The sequence below is a fragment of the Canis lupus genome, chromosome 12 (assembly GCF_048164855.1).
Source record: "Canis lupus baileyi chromosome 12, mCanLup2.hap1, whole genome shotgun sequence".
Taxonomy (NCBI): Eukaryota; Metazoa; Chordata; class Mammalia; order Carnivora; family Canidae; genus Canis; species Canis lupus.
The window spans coordinates 38,973,046-38,994,325 of NC_132849.1; the positions used below are offsets into that span (position 1 = coordinate 38,973,046).

The window sequence follows — 21,280 nt, forward strand, 5'->3', positions numbered from 1 at the left end:
CCAAAATAAATTTAATGAAAATCAGACAGATGACTTAATTTAATAGATAGCACTATGGTTCTCTCTCTCTCTCTTTTTTTTTTTTTTTTACTTTTGGTCATTTGTGTTGTTTTAATAATTTGCATCTGAAGGAAAATTCTAGGATCATTAGCTGCTAGTAGATTTCCATCTGTTGATAAGATATAATTACATAGGAGATGACTTTTGCACACACCCTATTCTTTGAAATCATGAAATGGCTTTTTAAAAAACAAACTCTAAGATCTTCTAATTACTTGTAGCTGAACCACTAAACCATAAATAATGCGTTCCTATCTTGCTTCTCCATTGAGGTCCTCACAATTTGGAGAACTAAGGAGAATATTGGTGTCTCTCTTGGTTTTTTCATTTTAAACTATTACTTAAACTATTATTACCAATAATGACTGGCATCTTGATTCAGGTCATGCTCTTAAGAACAGAACATCGTAAGAGAATAAAATCAAAAGCCCTCAAAAAAACTTCTCAGATGATTCCCCAAATTAAAATCGTATATAGTTGAGTACCAAAGACCTCTACCTTCCAGTCCAGTGCAATCACGTGGGGATATAATGTTAGCCTTATCATGGTTGTCTAGAAGCCATATGTAAAGAGTAAAAAGGGATAGGTGAAATTAATTTTAGTGACATTTTATTTAACTCTACAAATCCAAAATATTCGAATTTTAACATGTTATCAATACACAGTATTACTGAGACATTTTATATTGTTTTCATATCTAGTCTTTGAAATCTGCTATGTATCCTGCACTTATGGCACATCTCAATTTTGACTAGCCACGTTTCAAGTGTGTTCAACTGCCATACTGGTCAGCATTTATCATATTGGGCACCACAGTTCGACACTGTTTATCCATCCCCCTCTTCTTTCTCCAATAAAAATCTAGCTCCTTAGGGTGCCTGGCTGGCTCCATCAGTGGAACATGCAACTCTTGATCTAGGGCTTGTGAGCTTGAGCTCTGCATTGAGTATAGAGATTACTTTAAAACAAACAAACAACTAGCTCCTCTGGCTAAGGCCCTCTCTTGGGCTCGTCCTATCTTTCACATGCTATAGTCTCTCCTGTTCCTTCTTATAATAGCAATCAGAATATTAGCACTTAATGAGCATCTACTATGTGTGCCAAGCACTTGATATCAGGAGCTTTCCATACATTACCTCATTTCTTCCTCACAAGAGTCTTGGAAGATCATAAATATTACTCTCATTAGAGAAATGATGAGGGGTTACAGAGTCAGTGAGTGATTGAGGAGAGATCTGACCCAGTCAACGGGACTGCAAAGCCCATGTCTTCCCCATGTGGCCACAATGTCTCCCACTTACACCACTCTGCCTACACACAGCCAAGATTTATGGCAATACCATCCTTGTCACCAATAAAGTGAGAGAGGAAAAAAAGAACAGACTTAACTGTGGGCTGGGAAAACCCAGGAGATCAATTTGTTTTTAAGATTATTTATTTAAAAAAAAAAGATTATTTATTTTTAAAAAAAGATTATTTATTTATTTGAGAGAGAGAGAGCATGAGCACAAGCAGGGTGATGAGCAAAGGGAGAAGCAGGCTTCCCTGCTGAGCAGGGAGCTCCACATGGGGCTTGATCCCAGGACTCCAAGATCATGACCTTAATTTAAGCCAAAGGTAGACACTTAACCGAATGAACCACCCAGGCATCCTGAAAACCAATTTTTTAAGAACTAGAGCATATCTATCCCCCAAAAGTTCTCTCAATTAGGCAAGTGGACACAAATGAAGTACAAGAATGGATGACCACGTTTAGCTTGAGGGAAGAGCTGAAAGGCAAATCTTTTATCAAAGAGACTGGGCAAGAACGGAGAAAGGTAATCATCCGACAGAGAGGCTCTGGTTGAGATTTCTACAGAGCACATTCCAGGGCAAACTGAAGGTAGGCTAGTTCTAGGTAGGGCAGTGATCTTTAGAAGCTGACAGTCTAGCTTCTTTTATCTGAGGGAGCTAATACAGAAACACAAAAGCAGGCCAACTACTTATTTTGAACGTGATGATATATGCACTTCAAAGAATGGCTTAAAATTATTTTAAAAACAATTAACAAAGACCAAGAATGGTTGAGAACCTGGTCTTTCTCTGTTTCCCTCACAGAGCAGTGGGATACAGGGGAATATGGATGAGTGGAATTCGAGAGGCTCTAAGTAACTTAACCCCTGAGTCTCCATCACCCAGTTGTTAAATGTGGATTTGACTGAACAAAAATCCCAAGGCTTCTTCACACCCAGGATGCTGAAAACTCAGAAGGCAACAGGGTTTGAAGGTACATTAGTGCCATCTAGTGGCAAAGTAAGTACCCTGATGATACAAACTGGAGAAGCAGCGGGCCTGAGGAGCAAGGAAGGAATCAATTCCATTTGAAGCCTTAGAAATCTATTCAAAAGAGGTAGAGAGTAGAAAACAAGGCCTTGAAAAGAAGTAATCTGCCAGATGTCACACAACAGTTCCTGGTTCCTAGCGTGCGATGGGTGTGATGAAGAGAGGAGTACAATATGTATTAACGTAATTAGAAATTAAACCGTTTTTTAAAACAAGAATTTAAACAGTTTGCTACTCTAAAGGCTAATAAAGACTAGGCACCACTAGGCAATGGGCAAGGATTATTTTTACAACAAAAAGTTAATTTTTACAAGGGTCTTAAAACTCATCTGCAATAGGTACTGCTTATGTATTACAATTTTCTTTCTTAAATGATGAGTCTACTATTCAAATTTCCTTCCTCCTCAAAGTTTCTGCAGAATGAATGATCAGCAGCTACACACTTTGGCTAACTCTCCTCATGGGATTGACTGAATTTTTCTGGTATCATGTTCAACACGTTAGCACGAATCCTAAAGGCTGCGCTGCACACTCCATCCCCTCCTTCCATATCCCTGACTCATTCCCATGACCCCAAATGCAGATAAGTTGTTGAGTGGGGTTTCCTTAAACAGGAAATGACCAAGACAAATCCAAGAGTGATACCAGTGTTCTTTGGTAACAGCTCTTCCTGAAGTGATGGTTGGGGCTCACATTCTTTTAAATTGTGCACCACCAGCTCTTTCATAACCAAATTTCTTACTAGAACATGCAGTTCTCCTTCCTAAGGAAACACAAGTCCTCAGTTGCCAGCTTCTCTCTTTCCCTAAAGGAAGTTTCCTCTATTGTAGTGTCTTGTTTAAACTGTGGGATCAACACATAAATTTTTTTTCTTCTACTAGATAGGCTATTAATTGTTTAATGCCCTTCTCTTAATCCTTTCCTCAATTTGGTTAGCATTGGCTCTTGTATTTGCCCATTCTTTCCAGAGAATACATAATGTGAGGTAATACAGGTGTTCACATGTCATCTGCACCTGGAAACGTCTAGATACTGCACATACATTGTCTCTAATTCCTCCAGTGGCATGCTGAGACAGGTATTATAATTTCCACTTCACAAATAAGGAAATTGAAGCTCAGAAAGATGAGGTGATTTACCTACATTCTGTTCCTCATGGCCACTAGGATTTGGAATCAGGTTCAGGGTGGCAAGGCTTCTGTCCTCCCCACCACCCTTGAGTCACAGCTACAGCCCAGATGTTAACTGAAATGCTTGTGTTTCCTGGCAGTTATGCAAGTTAGACTTTAAGAGTTTCATTTTTTATTGCTTACCAATATGAGAAAGGAAGAACAAAAAGGAAAGAATCTCTTTTTTCTCTACATATTATTCACATATGTTCATTCTGTCTTCTCCATCGGAATGTATGCTCCAATTCCTCAAGTCTTTCCACCACAGCTAATACCAGTTCACAACAGAAAATCTTTAACTCCATTTCAAATAAAAACACTTTCTTCTTTCAAAAACTACAATGAAGTCGAAAATTAACCTCTACAAATCAAGGAAGAGCACAAGTTCCCAAAATAATGAACAATTCTATCAGAGTATCATATCACAGAAGTGTGGTCTTATGTATAGAATGGGCTGGGAAGTGCTGCCTCAGATTCTGTAAAATTCCCCAGCTCCACAGAGACACTCACTGTCATGAGTGACAAAACACCCAAGGTGTAACTTCTCTTTGCTCCTGATGAAAACTCCAGTGGTTCTTCATTAAAGGAAGAAAAAAATTTAAAATGTGACAGTTTTGAGTTCAAAGCTTTCCTTAACTCCTTTTTAAAAGATTTTATTTCTTTTATTTTAGAAGAGAGAGAAAAAAAAGAGAGTGTGAACAGGGGAGGGACAGAGAGAGAGAGAGAGAATCTTAAGCAGTCTCTGCTCTGAGCCTGGAGTCCAATGTGGGGCTGGGTCTCACAACCCTGAGACCATGACCTGAGCCAAAACCAAGAGTCGGGATGCTTAACTTACTGGGCCATCAGGTCCCCCTCATAACTTCTAACTAAACCTCAGCCAAATCCACCATTACTTCCTAACATAAGACAACATCCTCTAGAGGCAAGAAGGAAGAGGTTAAGAGTAAGCGCTCTGGAACCAGCAAGCCAGATTCAAATCCCAGCTCCACCCACTGTAAGTTATGGGAACTAGTATAAGTTACTTAACATTCTGTTTCCTTATCTGTGAAATGAGGGTAAAAACAGTAAATACCTCAAGGATTGTGGTGAGGATTAAAAACATATGAAAAATGCTTAGATTAGTATCTGACACCTAGTAAATACTCAATGTTATCTGCTATTATTATTATTATTATAACTGAATAAAAAAATAAACAGTGAAAACCAATAGTTATCAAGAAATGTTTGTTGGCTGTGTGGTTGGTTTTTGCATCTGCTTATCTCCTTCCTTGCAACATGTTTTCCCAACTTTTGCCTCCTATCCAAATCCCAACCATTCTTCCTAGTTCAGAACATCCGCATCTGGCCTTTACTGACTGTCCACACACTCATTCATAATGCCATCACCAGGCATCCAAAGCACGCTATTTACTCCCTGGCCACATACAAAGTTATTTCTGCCTCCTCTCCTCATTTAGCCCACAGAAACCACAGGAGGGCAAGAGGCCATGTCTTAACACAATTCTTCCCTATCCCCCTCAATACCTCAAAATGGTTTACATTTACTTCTAGCTTAGACTATAGAAGATGCTTAATAAATAGACATTGCTCTTTAAAAAAGAGGGGGGCTGGTGGCTCAGTCAGTTAAGCATCTGCCCTTGGCTAGGGTCATGATCCCAGAGTCTTGCGATCAAGCCCATGTCAGGCTCTCTGCTAAATGGGGAGTCTGCTTCTCCCTCTTCTCGGCCTCCTCTCTCCTGCTCATGCCCATGTTCTCTCTCTTGAATAAATAAATAATAATATATTTTTTTTAAAGTAAATTAAAAAAAAAAGAAATTGTTATTATTACAGTAATGCTCTCATTTTCTTTCCAGTCTCATCAGAAATATTATTCCTTTTCCAGAGCTAATAATACCTTCATCTCTTCTCATTTCATTCTTCTCTAGAATGATATTCCCTAGTTATCTTTCCCTCTCCCTATAACATTCAATCTCTTCTCCATCCATCCACTGCCCTCAATCATGTAAAGGTCTCCAGTATCTTGAAAAGATTTACTTGCCTCTTCTGCCCCTTGTACATGACATTTTGACTCTCAACTCTTTGACATGCTCCTAATATGAACAATCTACACATGCCATATCCTTTTTCTCATGTGCCACTCACTCTAAACCTCCTGAAGCTGGTTCTGAAGGTCATTAGTGAGCTCTAAATCCAGTGATCTCTTCTTGGCTCTCTCTGGACTTCATCACTACATGTGACATTACTCACTAACACTTGTTCCTCTAGTTTCCAAGAATCCTCTCCATGAATCCCTACCCTTCTGACCAAGGCTCTGGTATATTTTGTTTGAATCTTTCTTCACTGGTGCTATTTCTTCTGCCCTCCTTCAACTGCTGCTCAAAGGTCAAAGTTTTGGTCTGTGTTCTCTTCCAAGATTTTCTATAAAGAATGCATTCATTTGCATGGCTTCATGTTACTTCCACAAAAAAGCCCCAATCTGCAAGCTCAATTCTGGTCTCACCACTCAACTTCAGGTTCTTATGTCCAAAGGACAATCAGCCATCTCTGTTTAGACACAGTAATATACTTTCATATTCAATATCCAAAGTTATATCATCTTCTCCTATAAAAGATATCTTCCCTTCCTCATGAATTCTCTAGATTCTATGAATAAGGACATTTTCCTTTTTAATCAGATAACTGAGAAAACTGGCATCCTCTTGATTCCAAGCTCTCCCTCCATCCTGTCAGTCCAAATGAGTAAGCCCCAGATGATTTTCCTCTGTAATGAGGCTTCAATCTGTTCTATCTTTCCACCTTCATGGCTAAAGCCACTGCTAAGTCATCCATAACATTCATTCCTTATTTAAACTTCCTATAATCCCATTTTTGTCATTCACTCTTTTATTCAAAACCACAACAGGCTTCCACATCTACAGGGGTGGATAATCCTGAAGAAGGGCATGTAGGTCCCTTCACAAACTAGTTCTACCCCTATCACTCCCTGGTGGAAACCCTCCACCTTCCACTGATAGGATGACACAGCCAAATTCATCCCCATATCTGTGTCTGTATATGGTAGGTTCTCGATAATGCTTAGTTAGGCAGCCATGTAATATACTGTTCAAACAGCAACATTTTTGAAAGTGAAAGAGCATTAAAAAAGAATTAAAGTAAAAAAAAAAAGCATTAAAGTTACATATCTTCAAAAAGGCCTTATTAATTATTGACAAACTGTTCAGCAACAAATTTGTTTTACTGTATTGGGGACGTATAAGACTGTTCTATTCAAACTTGAAAAATAAAAGTATATTAAGGTAAAAATATTTAAATCCTGATTATCTGAACATTTAAAAATAACAAAAGGAACATTAATCAAGCTACACATTTATGACATGTGCAACATTCCTATATTACAGAATTAAAATTACTTAAATTTTATTAGATGTTCATAAACTTTATTCATTTCCTTAATCATATCTAATCTAATAACATGCCATTGCTGTTTTCCTGATTAATTTGTTTTTGATATGATCTTAGTACTTACAATTTTCTCAAAAAATTACCTTACTCCAATGCTGTTCTTGATTGTTAATTGTCAAATCTATTAATACATTTAAAATTATTAAAACTTTTGGTTGACTCTTGTCTATAAGCTATAAAGATTTTGGCTGAGCAAATATTCTTTCTAAATGTAGTGAGGAGAAATGAAAAACCGAACTACCATACAACCCAGCAAATTCCACCCTGGGGTATATAGATCTGTAAGAACTGAAATCATTGTCTTAAAGAGGCATCTTCACCCTTATGTTCACTGCAACATTATTCACTACAGCCAAGGCATGGAAACAATCTAATTGTCTGTGAATAGATGAATGGATAAAGAAAAAGTACACACACACACACACACACACACACAGGGAGAAATGTTATCCAGCCACATAAAGAAGGAAATCCTGCCTTTTGTGACAACATAGATGGACTCTGAGGACATTATGCTAAATGAAGTAAGTCAGAGAAAGACAGATACTGTATGTTCTCACTTGTATGTGGAATCTAAAAAGCTGAATCTAGAAATAGAATGGTGATTGTCAGCGGCTAAGGGGGCAGGGGAAATGGGGAGACGCTGGTCAAAAGAGACAAGCTTTCAATTATAAAATTAGTATGTTTTGGGGTTCTAACATACAGCATGGTGATTATAGTTAACAAAGGTGCCTCATATACTTGAAAGTTGCCAAGAGGGTAGATTTTAAATGTTATTAAATTGAAAAATAAAAGTATATTAAGGTAAAAATATTTAAATCCTGATTATCTGAACATTTAAAAATAACAAAAGGAACATAATTACACACAGTTGTCATTATGTAAGGTAACAGAGGTGTTAACTAATGCTACTGTGGTAAGCATTGTGCAATATATACAAGTATCAATCACATTGTATACCTTCAACTTACACCATGCAATATATCAATTATATTTCAATAAAGCTGGTAAAACTTTTAATGCACTGAGATAACTGGTAAACTCAGAGCAAATGTTGCTAAACAGAATATTTTTTTTTTTAAAGATTTATTTATTCATTCAGAGAGAGCGAAGAGAGCGGCAGAGACACAGGCAGAGGGAGAAGCAGGCTCCATGCAGGAAGCCTGATGTGGGACTCGATCCCGAGTTTCCAGGATCACACCCCGGGCTGCAGGCGGCGCTAAACTGCTGTGCCACCAGAGCTGCCCGATATTCTTAATACTAATCTTGTTAATATTGAAACTTATAAGTATTTTTCTTAGGAATTACCTTTTAGCCTCCATTTAGAATTCCTTTCTGCAATTTTTTTTTTAACTAGGCTCCACACCCAAAGTGGAGCCCAGTGCCAGGCCTGAACTCAGGACCCTGGGATCAAGACCTGAGCTGAGGTTACGAGTTGGATGAGTCACACAGGCACTCTGAACAAATATTTTTAATAAGACAAAATTCATCAAATAAGTTGTTTCTACTTAGGATTCTCTGTAAATTTCACCAAATTTAGACACTGCTAAACTACAGGCCTATTTCAAATATAGAATAGAAATTTTTTCAATTAAAGAAGAAGCTTAATAAAAGTTTCCTGTGGGCGCACTTGGGTGGCTGAGTTGGTTAAGGGTCCAATTCTTGATTTCAGCTCAGGTTATGATCTCAGGGTTGTGGGATCCAGACCGGCATCCAGTTTCATGCTATGCGTGGATTCTTCTCTCCCTCTACCACTACCCCCCCTTAAAAAAAAAGTTTCCTACAAATTATTATTGATATTTTAAGTACAATGGTATTACAGTTACTTTTTAAAGCCATTTCTTCAGAGATATATATTCAACATTTAAAAATTAGGGCAGCCCAGGTAGCTCAGCGGTTTAGCACCGCCTTCAGCCCACAGTGTAGTCCTGGAGACCCAGGATTGAGTCCTGCGTTGCGCTCACTGCATGGAATGGAGCCTGCTTCTCCCTCTGTGTCTGTGCCTCTCTTTCCGTGTGTGTCTCTCATGAATAAATAAAATATTTAAAAAATTTTTTTAAATAAAAATTAAATGATTTGATATATTAGATTTGTTTCAAAATAATATGGGGTAGAGTTAGGGAAATATTGGTGAAATAAGATCAGCCATGAGTTAATAATTGTTGAAGCTGGTTGATGGGCATGTGGGAAGGGGCTCAGTATAGTGGTCTCTCTGCTATTGTATATTTTATATAATTGAAATTTGCTTAGTAAAAGATTACAAAGAAAAGATTCCTCCTAGGTGGTGGTATAACAACTGAGTTATACCTCTCAAAATTCATATGTTGAAAATCAACCCTCAGTGTGACTATGCTTAGAGATAGGACCTTTAAGAAAATAATTAAGATTAAGTGAGGTCATAGGAGTGGGACCCTAATCTGATAGGACTGGTATCCTTAGAAGAAAAGAACTATATGCACACAGAGGAAAAGCCTTGCCATCCAAAAGCCAGGAAGAGCAATCTCACTAGAAACCACCCCTAAAGGCACCCTGATCTCAGACTGTTACCTTCCAGAATTGTGAGAAAATAAATTTGTTATTTAAGCCACCTAGTCTGTAGCATTTTGTTAGAGCAGCCCCAGTGGACTATACAGTAGAGATATTCAAAAGTATAATTTTGCATTTCAAAATCAAATCCTTTCATTTGAGCTCTCATTATTCCTCTTATGGAAAATTTTAATGTCTCCCTCTTTGAAAGTGTTGCCTTCAATAATTACAATTTGCAAAAAACTTTTTTACAAAAGCTTAAGTTTTTTGGAGCTCCATTAATTGAATACATAAAAGATTTCCAATTCATTTTGAACATAATACAGCCAACATGCAAAAGACTTTTTCTTTAAAAGTTCATATCAGGGGATCCCTGGGTGGCTCAGCGGTTTGGCACCTGCCTTTCGCCCAGGGCGCGATCCTGGAGTCCCGGGATCGAGTCCTGCATCGGGCTCCCGGCATGGAGCCTGCTTCTCCCTCCTCCTGTGTCTCTGCCTCTCTCTCTCTCTCTCTCTTTCTCTCTGTGTCTATCATAAATAAATAAATAGATCTTTAAAAAAATAAAAATGAAAAAAGTTCATATCATAGTAGGACAATTAAATTGGTTTATAATATAATTCTTCAAAAACTTGAACATTTTTAAAGTCTACTTGATGGGCAGAAACAGAAAAGTATATACTACCACACTATACAAATTTTAATTCAACATCAGACGTGTCACAAGAATCTTCTAATCCAATTGCCGAAACAGTGTATATAAAATAAATGACAAGTTTTTTTTTTTAAGATTTTATTTATTTTTTCATGAGAGATGCAGAGAGAGAGGCAGAGAGAGATACAGGCAGAGGGAGAAGCAGGCTCCCGCTGAGGGACCCTAATGTGGGACTCGATCCAGGACCCCAGGATCATGTCCTGAGCCAAAGGCAGACGTTCAACTACTGAGCCATCCAGGCAACAGTTTTTATATCCATTAGTAGAAGCTTGGTTGGGTCACACTACATCTACCACTACAAACAAATCCAAGTATATTTATGTGCCACAGGTTTTCTTAATTCAGAAAGAGCATTCTTTTTACCATGTTGCCATGTTTCACCAAAATTTATATCCTTATTATCACCACTAAAAGAAACATTTTTATCTGTTATGTTTAACTTGTTAACTGAATTTACAACAGCATGCAAAATAATGTCAGATGTTTCATCTTTGAGAGAATGAATTTCCAAAAATTTTATTTTGAATCCACTAACGGTGAAAAAAACTAAACCATCATGAGAACAGAATTAATGACTTTTCTAGTTGAAGCATCTGATGTCACTGATACTAAACTGGTGAATTCAACTGGTACTAAACTACTTCTGCTAAACAAGCAGCACATTAACACCTATGATCTTAACTTTTCATACATGTACAAGAAAATGTGGTATGGACCAATCTTGTAAACCATTTGTGCTCATTTTCATTTGCGCTAGATAAAAAAGTTAAGCCTCATTGAATGACATGAAAATATATCTCCTATCCCTGTATATTAAATCATTATCTTTAGACATGACTTCTTAAAAAAAAAAAAACTACTAACTTTTGACATAAATGTTAATGTTTCCTCAATAGACTTAGGTCTTCTGGTTTTCATGTAGTCAGTGATATAACCATGGCCCCTGAGGTGGAGAGTAAATGTCAACTACATTTTATGCAAGTTCATTAGCTCTCTTGATAAATGAGAATTGAGCTCCTTATTGTCCACTAAAAACATACGTTTTTGGTTTATTTGCTTTTTGGAAATAAATGCTGCCAAAGGGTTCATTATAAACTATATAAAAAGTTATCAAATGGGGCACCTAGGTGGCTCAGTGGTTAAGCGTCTACCTTTGGCTCAGGTCATGATCCCGGGGTCCTGGGATTGAGCCCCACATCAGGCTCCCCACCGGGAACCTGCTTCTCCCTCTGCCTATGTCTCTGCCTCTCTCTCTCTCTGTGTCTCTCATGAATAAACAAAATTTTTTTAAAAAAGTTATCAAGCAAAAGAATAAAAATAGTGGTACATTTAGGCCATACAATAAGTGACCAACCCACCATAGCAAGAGAATTCAGACTAGTCCCCATGTGCTTTATTTATGGCAGGCCTGCTCTGCTCTGCTCCCCATACGTCTGGCCTACGATTCTCCACATTTCCCACTAATCCTGCCAACTGGTAGCCAGGCAACATCATGCCTCGCACGGGCCGCAGTTTGGCACAAATGTCTGATATATACCAGGGGGCTTATAAAGACATTGGCTCCAGTATTTCTCCTACCACCACCCCAGGCCTGAAAGAGATGGCTTGTTCTCAGCACCTCTGAACAAGCACAGTAGGTTGTATCAGCAAGCATCCTGCATGCTGTCCTTGAATGGGTAATGTTAGCAAGTTGTGTCCAGAATGGGTTGGAAAAGAGACAAGCTGTTACTGGTCATTGTAAAGTGGGTGCTCTGTCCATCGCAAATGCATTAAATATAATACTAGATGAGACTATGGCAGAAGGTACAAAGTGGAATGTCTGTGAAAACCCACTCCAACTGCTCTTTATGCAACAATAATACTTCATTTAAAAAAGAAAAATCTGGGCAACCCGGGCAGCTCAGCGGTTTAGCGCCTGCCTTCAGCCCGGGGCGTGATCCTGGAGACCTAGGATCGAGTCCCACATCAGGCTCTCTCCATGGAGACTGCTTCACCCTCTGCCTGTGTCTCTGCCTCTCTCTCTCTGTCTCTGTGTCTCTGATAAATAAATTTTAAAAATTAAAAAAAAAAGAAAAGAAAAGAAAAATCTTGCAACAAACACTGGGTTACGAGGATAACAAGCATAAACTGGCCATTTATGTTTAATGAACTCTCAAGTCCATGGCTTTCTTCATGCTCTTCTCCCTGGGCAGTCAGTTCCCCTTCTGAACATCTACTCACCTTGCACCATCCAGGGCACAGGTGCTAACTCCTGCCCCATCTCCAGCACCACCTTCCCTGACCCTGTCAAATCCACGGCAACTGCCCACCTCTTCTCAACTACAGCCTTTCTGCCTATGCATGTCTCTGGAGTAATATCACATAACCTTACAAAGGTAGGTGACCAGTTCAATGAGGAGAGTTCAGGAAAATAAACGGGGATGGGGGGTGCACACTGGAGAAGGACTGACAAATGAAAAGGAATATAGTGTGTGTACTGACAGAAGGTAAAAAAAATAATAGGAAGTGATATTTTCCTTTTTCAGAGCTACACATACTGGTTTGATATCTGAGCAATTTCCTTGCTTTTACTTTTTACATAAGAGTAGGAGACAATGGGAATAATAAGTAGACATAGGATATCTGTTTTAATTCTGGTCCTGAGACTGTAAGATCCTGCTTGGAGGTTTGGCTACCACCGCCTCTCACTTTCTTCAGCTTCCAACAGCCCATAAGCTCTAGTCTAAGGTTGAATTTTAGTAGTTTCAGAAGTTGCTTGGGAAAATGAAACAGGTAGGTATGAGTGAACAACAGCTGACAATCTCAAAGGCACAAATGTAAATGGTACACACATCTTCTGGTCCTCTAACAAATGTACTGCAGATTTTGCACTTGGGTTTGCAGACTCTCCCTGATATAAAACCAAACATTCCTATTTTTATACCAATTCGGTTTCAGAAAGTCATTGCATTGCATAAAAGCCATTCAAATATCACTCTCATTTTGCCCAAATTTTGTTATTAAAAATAACTGTTTGGAAATGTCTGAAAGTAGAGAATACATTTCTTTAAATTCCTTTTCCTATTAAATTCTGTTCTTATATTTTCCTTCTATTTCAGGACTCAGAGGAGACAATAGCATGCAGGAGCTCTCGTTGTTCAGAGAGAGTTTAAACTTGGATCCTAAGTTCTGATGTCTACGGAGTCCAAGTTTGCATCTTGTAGTAGTTCTGTACAACTGTAGCATCAAATGCCTGCATATTTTGGCATGGCTCACAGTCTGTCTGAATTGGATCCATATGACAAACTACAAAATATCCTCACATAACATCTGTTTGTATTGTGATGCTGCTTTGAGCAACTGTCATTTCTTTGTCTTGCTAAGTAATTAATTCAAAATTATATAATGAGACTACCAAGTCCTGTCAAGTCCTCCCTTGCAAATTCCCTCATACCCATCCCATTTTTCTATTGCCCTTGCCATACTGATAACTGTCACGCTAAACTAGTGCTTGCCTCCCAAACCTGTCTACATCTAGTATCTCACATGGCCACAATGTTGCCAAAACAATAAGCCTAAATTACCTCCACACAAACCACATTCCTTCATTCAAAAGAAAGCCAAACACAAATCAGCCCTCCAATGGCTCCCTATCTGCCAAGTAAAAAGCCAAAGAGCTTAGCCTCACATTTAAGACCTTTTATAATCTGGCTCCAGTCCAGATTTTCCACTGGAACTGCCCTATTCCCTCGTACTCTCCAAAACTTCTAACTTCACTAACTCCTCTGTTCCCCCAACTCACTCTCTCTCTCTCTCTCTCTCCCCTTCCTTTCTGTTTTCAGGGCTTTGTTCATACTGTCCACCTGCCTGGAATGCCATCACTACTGCCCTCCTCTTGGCCTATTCAAGTAATGTCCTTCAAAGCCAAATGCAACATCCTATCTCCACTATCTACCATCCTATCTATACCACTTCTTTGACCTCTCTATGACTGGTGCTTTACAAATAACTCACTTGGTATTTCTTTGATGCCTCATACTATTGGCTAGTTTTGCTTATGTTCACTTCACTAGATTGTAACAGAGGATACACACCAGCCTCCTTGGTGATCTGCTGCTACTGTTTTGTCCTCTGATTCAATGTTATATGCACAGCAGATGATTAGTATATATATTTGATTGACTAACTGGCTAAAGATATTACTTATTTGCTCACTCAACAAATATTTATTTATTGAATCCCAGTATGTGCTAGGCTCTGGTATAGGCACCAGGAAAATATAAATGAACCATATAGATTAAAAACTTCTGCCCTCATAGGACTTACACTCTAGGGAAGGAGAAATAGAATTTTTTTTTTTTCCAAAATAAGCTGTAAAAATATTAGAAGATGCTAAGCGCTCTGAAGAAAAAGCAGTGAAAGAAAGGCAGAGATGGAAAGTGGGCTGTGATTTTACATAGAATGATCATGGACAGTCTCTCTGAACAAGTGATATTTGAGCAACAACTTGAATGAGATCATGGAGTGAGGTACACAGATATCTGGAAGAACATTCTGGGCAGAGGGAAAGCAAGTGCTAAAACCTTGAGGACGAATGTGTCTGGAATATTCAGGGAAGCACAAAGAGGCTAATGTGAGCTGAGTGGGTAGGTGGGGGGAATGGGAGGAGCTAGGCTGGGAGAAGCCCTGCCAGCCTTTCAGGGATTTGGGCTGTTATCACTAGGGAATGGAGTAGATGAATGACACATGTGATTCACATCTGAAAGGACTTGGATGGTCACTGAGAATAGGCAGATGGGAACACAGGCAGAGGCAGGAAAGACCAGTAAGGGTAATTTAGGATGGGACAAAAGCCTTTAGGAGGGGGAGAATGGTATCTTAGACACAGGAGATGTTAAGTCAGAGTAACGCATGGAGGGGTGGGGGGGTAGCAGTTAGACACAGGGGTCTCGAGTTCAGGGGAGAAAATGGGGCTGAAACCCACTTTGTGGAGTTGTCAGTGTACAGATGGCATCAAACCTGTGGGAGCAGATGAAATCTAGGGGGCCAGTGTAGACTAAGATAAGGCCCAAAGGCTAAGCCTAGGAACCTGCCAAGACTGAGAAGGAGGAGCCAGTGAGGCAGGAGCAAAACAAGGAAAACACGAATGTCAGTGTATTGGAAAGAGACTGTGTGCTTGAGAGAGTAACCAGGTTTGTGAGGTATGTGGCGCTGATTTAACTTAGACTACAGAGACTAAGGGAGGGAGCTTATTTTCTTACTCATTATGGCAGCTGTGGTTAGGCAAATTTTAGGCAGAGGTACTAAGATAAATAAGCATAGCATACAATTTCCCATATTAAAAGTAACATTTTGAGAACACAATATTGAGTTCTATTTCCTACCAAAAAAAAAAAAAAAAGCCTAGTAATAATCAAGTTAGTGCAGGGTTTGTAAATCTTGGCACAACTGACATTTTCAGAGGGATAATTCTTTACTTTAGGGGGCTATCTTGTGCATTCCGGGATGCGTAGCAGCAGCCCTGGAATCTACCCACTAGGTGGCAGTAGCAGACACCTGCCCCGCCCCCCCCCGCCTCCCCACCCCCACCCCGTCACTTTCCCCAAAGTGCCAAATGCCCCTTGCAGGGCAAAATCCTCCCCAGCTAAGAACCACTGTTAGAGAAAGCTGTCAATAAAAACCAACTCTGGGATCCCTGGGTGGTGCAGCGGTTTGGTGCCTGCCTTTGGCCCAGGGCGCGATCCTGGAGACCCGGGATCAAATCCCACATCGGGCTCCCGGTGCCTGGAGCCTGCTTCTCCCTCTGCCTATGTCTCTGCCTCTCTCTCTCTCTGTGTGTGTGACTATCATAAATAAATAAAAATTAAAAAAATAAAAAAATAAAAAAATAAAAACCAACTCTAAGTACACTTTAAACATCCTTGTTGCCAAGTGCACCTGTTAATTTCTGCTGATGATCTAATTTCTGCTGATAAACTCTTCCCCAGATTTCTTACAAGCCAGCTGATTTGGAAGGTTCTTATTATATTCATTGCCCAGAATGATGAAAGCAAGCAATTAGCTAAAAAATGTACTTCTTTTTCAATATGCCCCAAACCTACCCAAAAATGATCATCTCTGCCCACACTTGTTCATAGCAGCACTATTCATAACATCCAAGAGGTAGAAGCAACCCAGTGTTCAACTACAGACAAACAAAAAGTGGCATATCCATACAATGGAATATTACTCAGCCTTCAAAAAGGACATTCTGATACATGCTACACCATGGATATTATGCTCAGTGGAATATGCCAGTCACAAAGGGACAAATGCTGGTATGACTCTGCTCATATGAGGTACTTACATTATCAAAAATTCATGGAGACACAACGTAGAACAGTTGCCAGAGACCAAAGAAAGGGGAGAGGAGAGAGCTACTGTTCAATGTGAACAAAACTAAAACTAAAACTTTAGTTTTGCAGAATAAAATAAGTCCAAAGATGGATGGCAGTGATGGTTGCAAATGAGAAGTCACTCAACACTACAGAACTGTACACTTAGAGATGGTTAAGATGGTAAATTTTATGTGCTTTTTACCACAATTTTTAAAAAATCATACAAGCTTTGGGGTCAGGCTGCCTTGAGTTCAAAAACCAGCAAAAAGCCCAACAAGGTATCTGGCTCATAGTAAGTGCTCAGTCAATATTAGTAACTGATTACAAATTAGTATTTTAACCAGAATTCTCCCAAGTCAGTATGCATGTTTGTCAGGACCCATGGCTGACAATGATGTGTGCATTTGATTGGTGAAACAGGGAAGCAGTCATAAGGAAAGTATGGTTTAAAAAAGCCATCACTGTTTCTCAGAATTAAAATCATTTTACCAACTGCATATCATTAAGTACAAAGTAAGGTCAATTTCATCCCCCTCAAAATTAGGTCCTCTCCTGTGGCTTTATCTTGTCATTTATTTTAAAGATCCAGACTCTTCTTGTATTATTTTTTCAAACCTTAAAATTGTTTTTAAACATTTAAAAATAAGTATTTTTAAACTTTTTCTTAAATGATCAATAATCCATTCTAGAGGTTACCCTGTTTATATGAGCTTTGCTTTCATTATTGATTTCAACAATCCCCTGCCCAGTCCTACAGGGTCTATAATTTGGAGTCCCATTCATTTCCTAATTTTGTGTTAAGGACAGTTAAAAGAAAGAAATAACAAAATAAAACAGAAAAGTAAATAACAGAAATGCAACAGAAAGTGCACAAGAGAAAACCAACATGTTTGACAACATATACAAAGCACTGGAGACTCCATTATCAGCTTATGGAGACAAGCTCACCAGGCAGGAGGACAGGAAACGGGTACTCATTCAGTAAGGAACCAAAGCAAAGAAAAACATGAGTGCCAGAGCAGTTGGGGCTTTCTGAATTGTCTCACCTGCATGGGATTGATCTTCACAGAGCACTCAAAGCACTCCACGCATTCTCTGAACTCCTTGTTCCGCAGATGGAGAAGGCCTTTGGAGCGTTGGGCTCGAGCGCTACGGTGGCGAGATAGCTCCCACGCCTGGTCATAGCAAGAGTGGTCTCGAAGGACATCTCCAAGTAAGCAGTATAAACTCGGCGTCTCTTTTTTCTCCAGCTCTTGCCTAAGGATTTCTTCTGCCTAGAAATAACAGAAACAAATGAATTGCTTATAATGACAAATAGCTTTTTGTTTGTTTGTTTGTTTTAGCACATATACATCTTTTATCCCACAGGATAAAAGTTTTTCTTTTTCTTTTCAAAGTTTGAGATGATCTGCTTATTTTATGCCATCTGGGACCACAAGCTGAATAAGAGAAAACAAATATGGTACAGGTAAAAGAGAAGAACAAGAAGTAAGAACTGCTTTACTGACATCTGGAATCCTAGATGTCAGGAGGATCTAGGAAAGAAAGGCACCAAGAGAAGCTTACTCCATGATACTGAGCTCCCATTTGCTCCCACTCTAGTTGTCAGCACTGTGACAGAGCAGTGTCTTTAGTTCACTTTTACCCAACGGCAGTGAAACATAGGTTTTTCCTTTTTTATTTTATTTATTTACTTAGTGTTTGTTTGGTTTCTCCTTTTTTAAAATGGCATGTTCAGGGAGCCTGGGTTTGCTGAAACATTTATCAAAGAAGGAGAGGAGTACAATTTAATAGTCATTGCTTCTTCTCATAGATAAAACTTGCCAACATGAGGCCTGTTTCCAGACAATCCATTCCCTTTAGAAATTAAAGACCATCCTCAGTACACTGCACAAGCTTGGGTATTATTCTCAAACATCTACAATTCTGACTCACCTCATTAGCTAAGCTAATTCTATACTTGTTACCATTACTACTCTGCTTCCCCCCAACAATGTCCCCTTACCCCTTATTTCTGTTCAGTTTCAACAGCATGCTAGCAGCTCTACTTTCCATCCTCACATACAAACACCTTCTTATAAACAGCATTGGAGTCACCGAAGATGCCAAGACAGCCACAGCCATAATGGATGTAGATGGCCAGGAAGCCATCCTATAGTAGCTAAAATGATACCTTAGACTCCTTAATTTATAGAGCTGATTTGCTTAGTTGATTTGCTTTAGTTGTACAAAGCTAGAATTCTTAAGCAGTTCAATTTTTGTGAAATCTTTTAAAAGACAATTGTAGGGATCCCTGGGTGGCGCAGCGGTTTGGCGCCTGCCTTTGGCCCAGGGCGCGATCCTGGAGATCCGGGATCAAATCCCACGTCAGGCTCCCGGTGCATGGAGCCTGCTTCTCCCTCTGCCTGTGTCTCTGCCTCTCTCTCTCTCACTGTGTGCCTATCATGAATAAATAAAAATTAAAAAAAAAAATAAAAAAAAATAAAAGACAATTGTATATTGTACTGTATGTTACCTAATTTAAATTTAAAAAAAAAAAGCCGGTTGTGCTTCTAAAAGTGTCTTTGGATGCTTGTTCCTCTGCATTTCTACAGAGGTTATGGATTGTGCAGGATTTTTAGGCCTAGTCTGAAAATGAAACCAAAATTTATAAAAGTTTCTAAAGGATAAGAGTTCTAAACCCCAAATATCCAAAATAAACATGAAATTTTAAAATATAATCCTCTATAACAGATGATACAAGTTGTTACTGTATCTAACCATAACTCTGCAAAGTCATCTATATATGTAAAGTCATCTACACATGTATATTTACATCTACACATGTATATTTACACATATGCCTATAGAATCCAACCAAATTATGTGTAACACACCATAGCCACAGCAGAATTTTTTGCTGAAATGATCTTACAGTGTAGCTGAAGAAGGTATTTCTCCTGGCAATATGGCATTGAAACTTGATTACCCACGCCCTCCCAGAAATTCTGAAGGCTACCCCTGCAGAAAATAAAAATTTGTGATTAGTTTTGTGATCTAACTGGATCTGAAAACATGAGGAGCCAGTGATCATGAGAAGGTATAACACTGGTACTCCATGATATTCGGTGATTAAAGAATTTCTTAAATTATCACAAGTGGGAACTTAGAATAAAGCACCTACCTAAAAAAAATAAAATTAAAAAAAAAAGCACCTACCTAATGTAAGGCTTCTATAATTAAATGATAGAACACTGAGGATACCAGACTGGGAGGTAAGTTGGCGGCTTCTAAGTTCACTGAACAGCTCAAAGAAAGAAAACGACATTCAGTATTTTAAATCTTCAAGGTCAGAGAACCAAGGAATTTCTATGATTGCCTAAAAGGAATTTCTCTTCCCTTGTAGCTGGCAAGCTAGTATAGCCCAAACTCAGATGTAGATGATTGCTGAATGACAACATAGGACAAACTCATTTTCATGAGGCCCATATGCAAGTGAAGGCGTTTGACTGGGTGAATCAAATGTTTTAGTCATTCATTTTTCTTCCTCTATTGCCTTTTAGCTATATATCACTTTATTATTTTTGAGTGACTGCTCTGGCACTAATCATGCACATCTTCAACGTGTGAAAGTTCATTTAGAGTTAATATTGCATCATGTCACCTTTCTCCCATCACAGGCGGCTCAGTCAATCCCTCCCTAAATTTCTGTTCCACAGAAACAATGAAAGAGAAACAAATGATTGCTGTTGTTTTCAGCCACTATGTTTTGATGTGGTTTGATTCACAGCAATAGTGACCGCAGTGGTTGTTTAGAACATGAGGGTTACTCTAGTGCCACTTACCTTATAGTGGTCAGGAAAAGAGGGCACTGAGCATGGAAGAGAAAGACTCAAGACTCTAAATAAGGACATTTGGGGTGAGTCAGATAAGGGAAGTCTTCAAAGCTTACCCAGTCTCCCACGCCAGCAAGGCAATCCTCCCCTGTGAAGACTCATGCTACTTTGCTGAAAGCCAGTAGAATGACTGCACCTCAGGAAGGTACCCTGCGAGAGAATGCCAATTCTCCTCAGACGTGGGCCCTTTCCATCCCTTATTGCCTCCACACATGTAGGTAGACACAATGAGAACTGCAAGACTTCATTACTTTCTAAAGCGAAAATCTTGGACCTTGTGGAAAAAGACTCTAAGGGTGAAGGACTACAAACTATGGATCACAATTTTAATCAATTTAGGTACTCATCAAAAATTTTTTTATTCACAGGGCTAACTCAAGCAGCTGAGGATGGTTCTAAATTATTTGCTCAATTACCTGACTAACACCTGGACTCAAATGTGGCCAAAACTAATTGGAGATGCCAGAAATTCCTTGGTGTGATGTGGAGGAAAGACTCCAACAACTTAGGAAGAAAAGGCTGTTGTGAATTTATTATTTACAACCTGTTCATCCATCCCAGTGACCTCCGAGAGGACCCAGGGGATATTCCTTTCATCTTGGCTTTGAGGAATACATTTTATATGGGAGTATTAGCATTTCTGAAAAGTGCTATTATATAGTAGATGTCCTGTGTAAGCTGGGGGAAAAACTTGGAGGTCCTTCCATTGAAATGAGCTTCCTGATTTCAGTGGGGATTAGAATTCAAAATAATAGAGACTAGCTAATATTTGCAATAGTCGCAACCAGACTAATAATT

The 21,280-nt window shown here is 39.0% G+C and overlaps 1 protein-coding gene across 2 annotated transcripts in view; it reads right to left on the minus strand.

Annotated features, from left to right (window-relative positions):
* Positions 1-21,280, minus strand: part of TTC27 (tetratricopeptide repeat domain 27) — a 172,046-nt gene that overhangs the window by 31,883 nt on the left and 118,883 nt on the right. For both annotated transcript variants that reach the window (XM_072770575.1, XM_072770576.1), the window contains one exon: positions 17,654-17,881. In XM_072770575.1, coding sequence (XP_072626676.1) covers positions 17,654-17,881 — 228 coding nt within the window. The remainder of the gene's footprint in view (positions 1-17,653; positions 17,882-21,280) is intronic.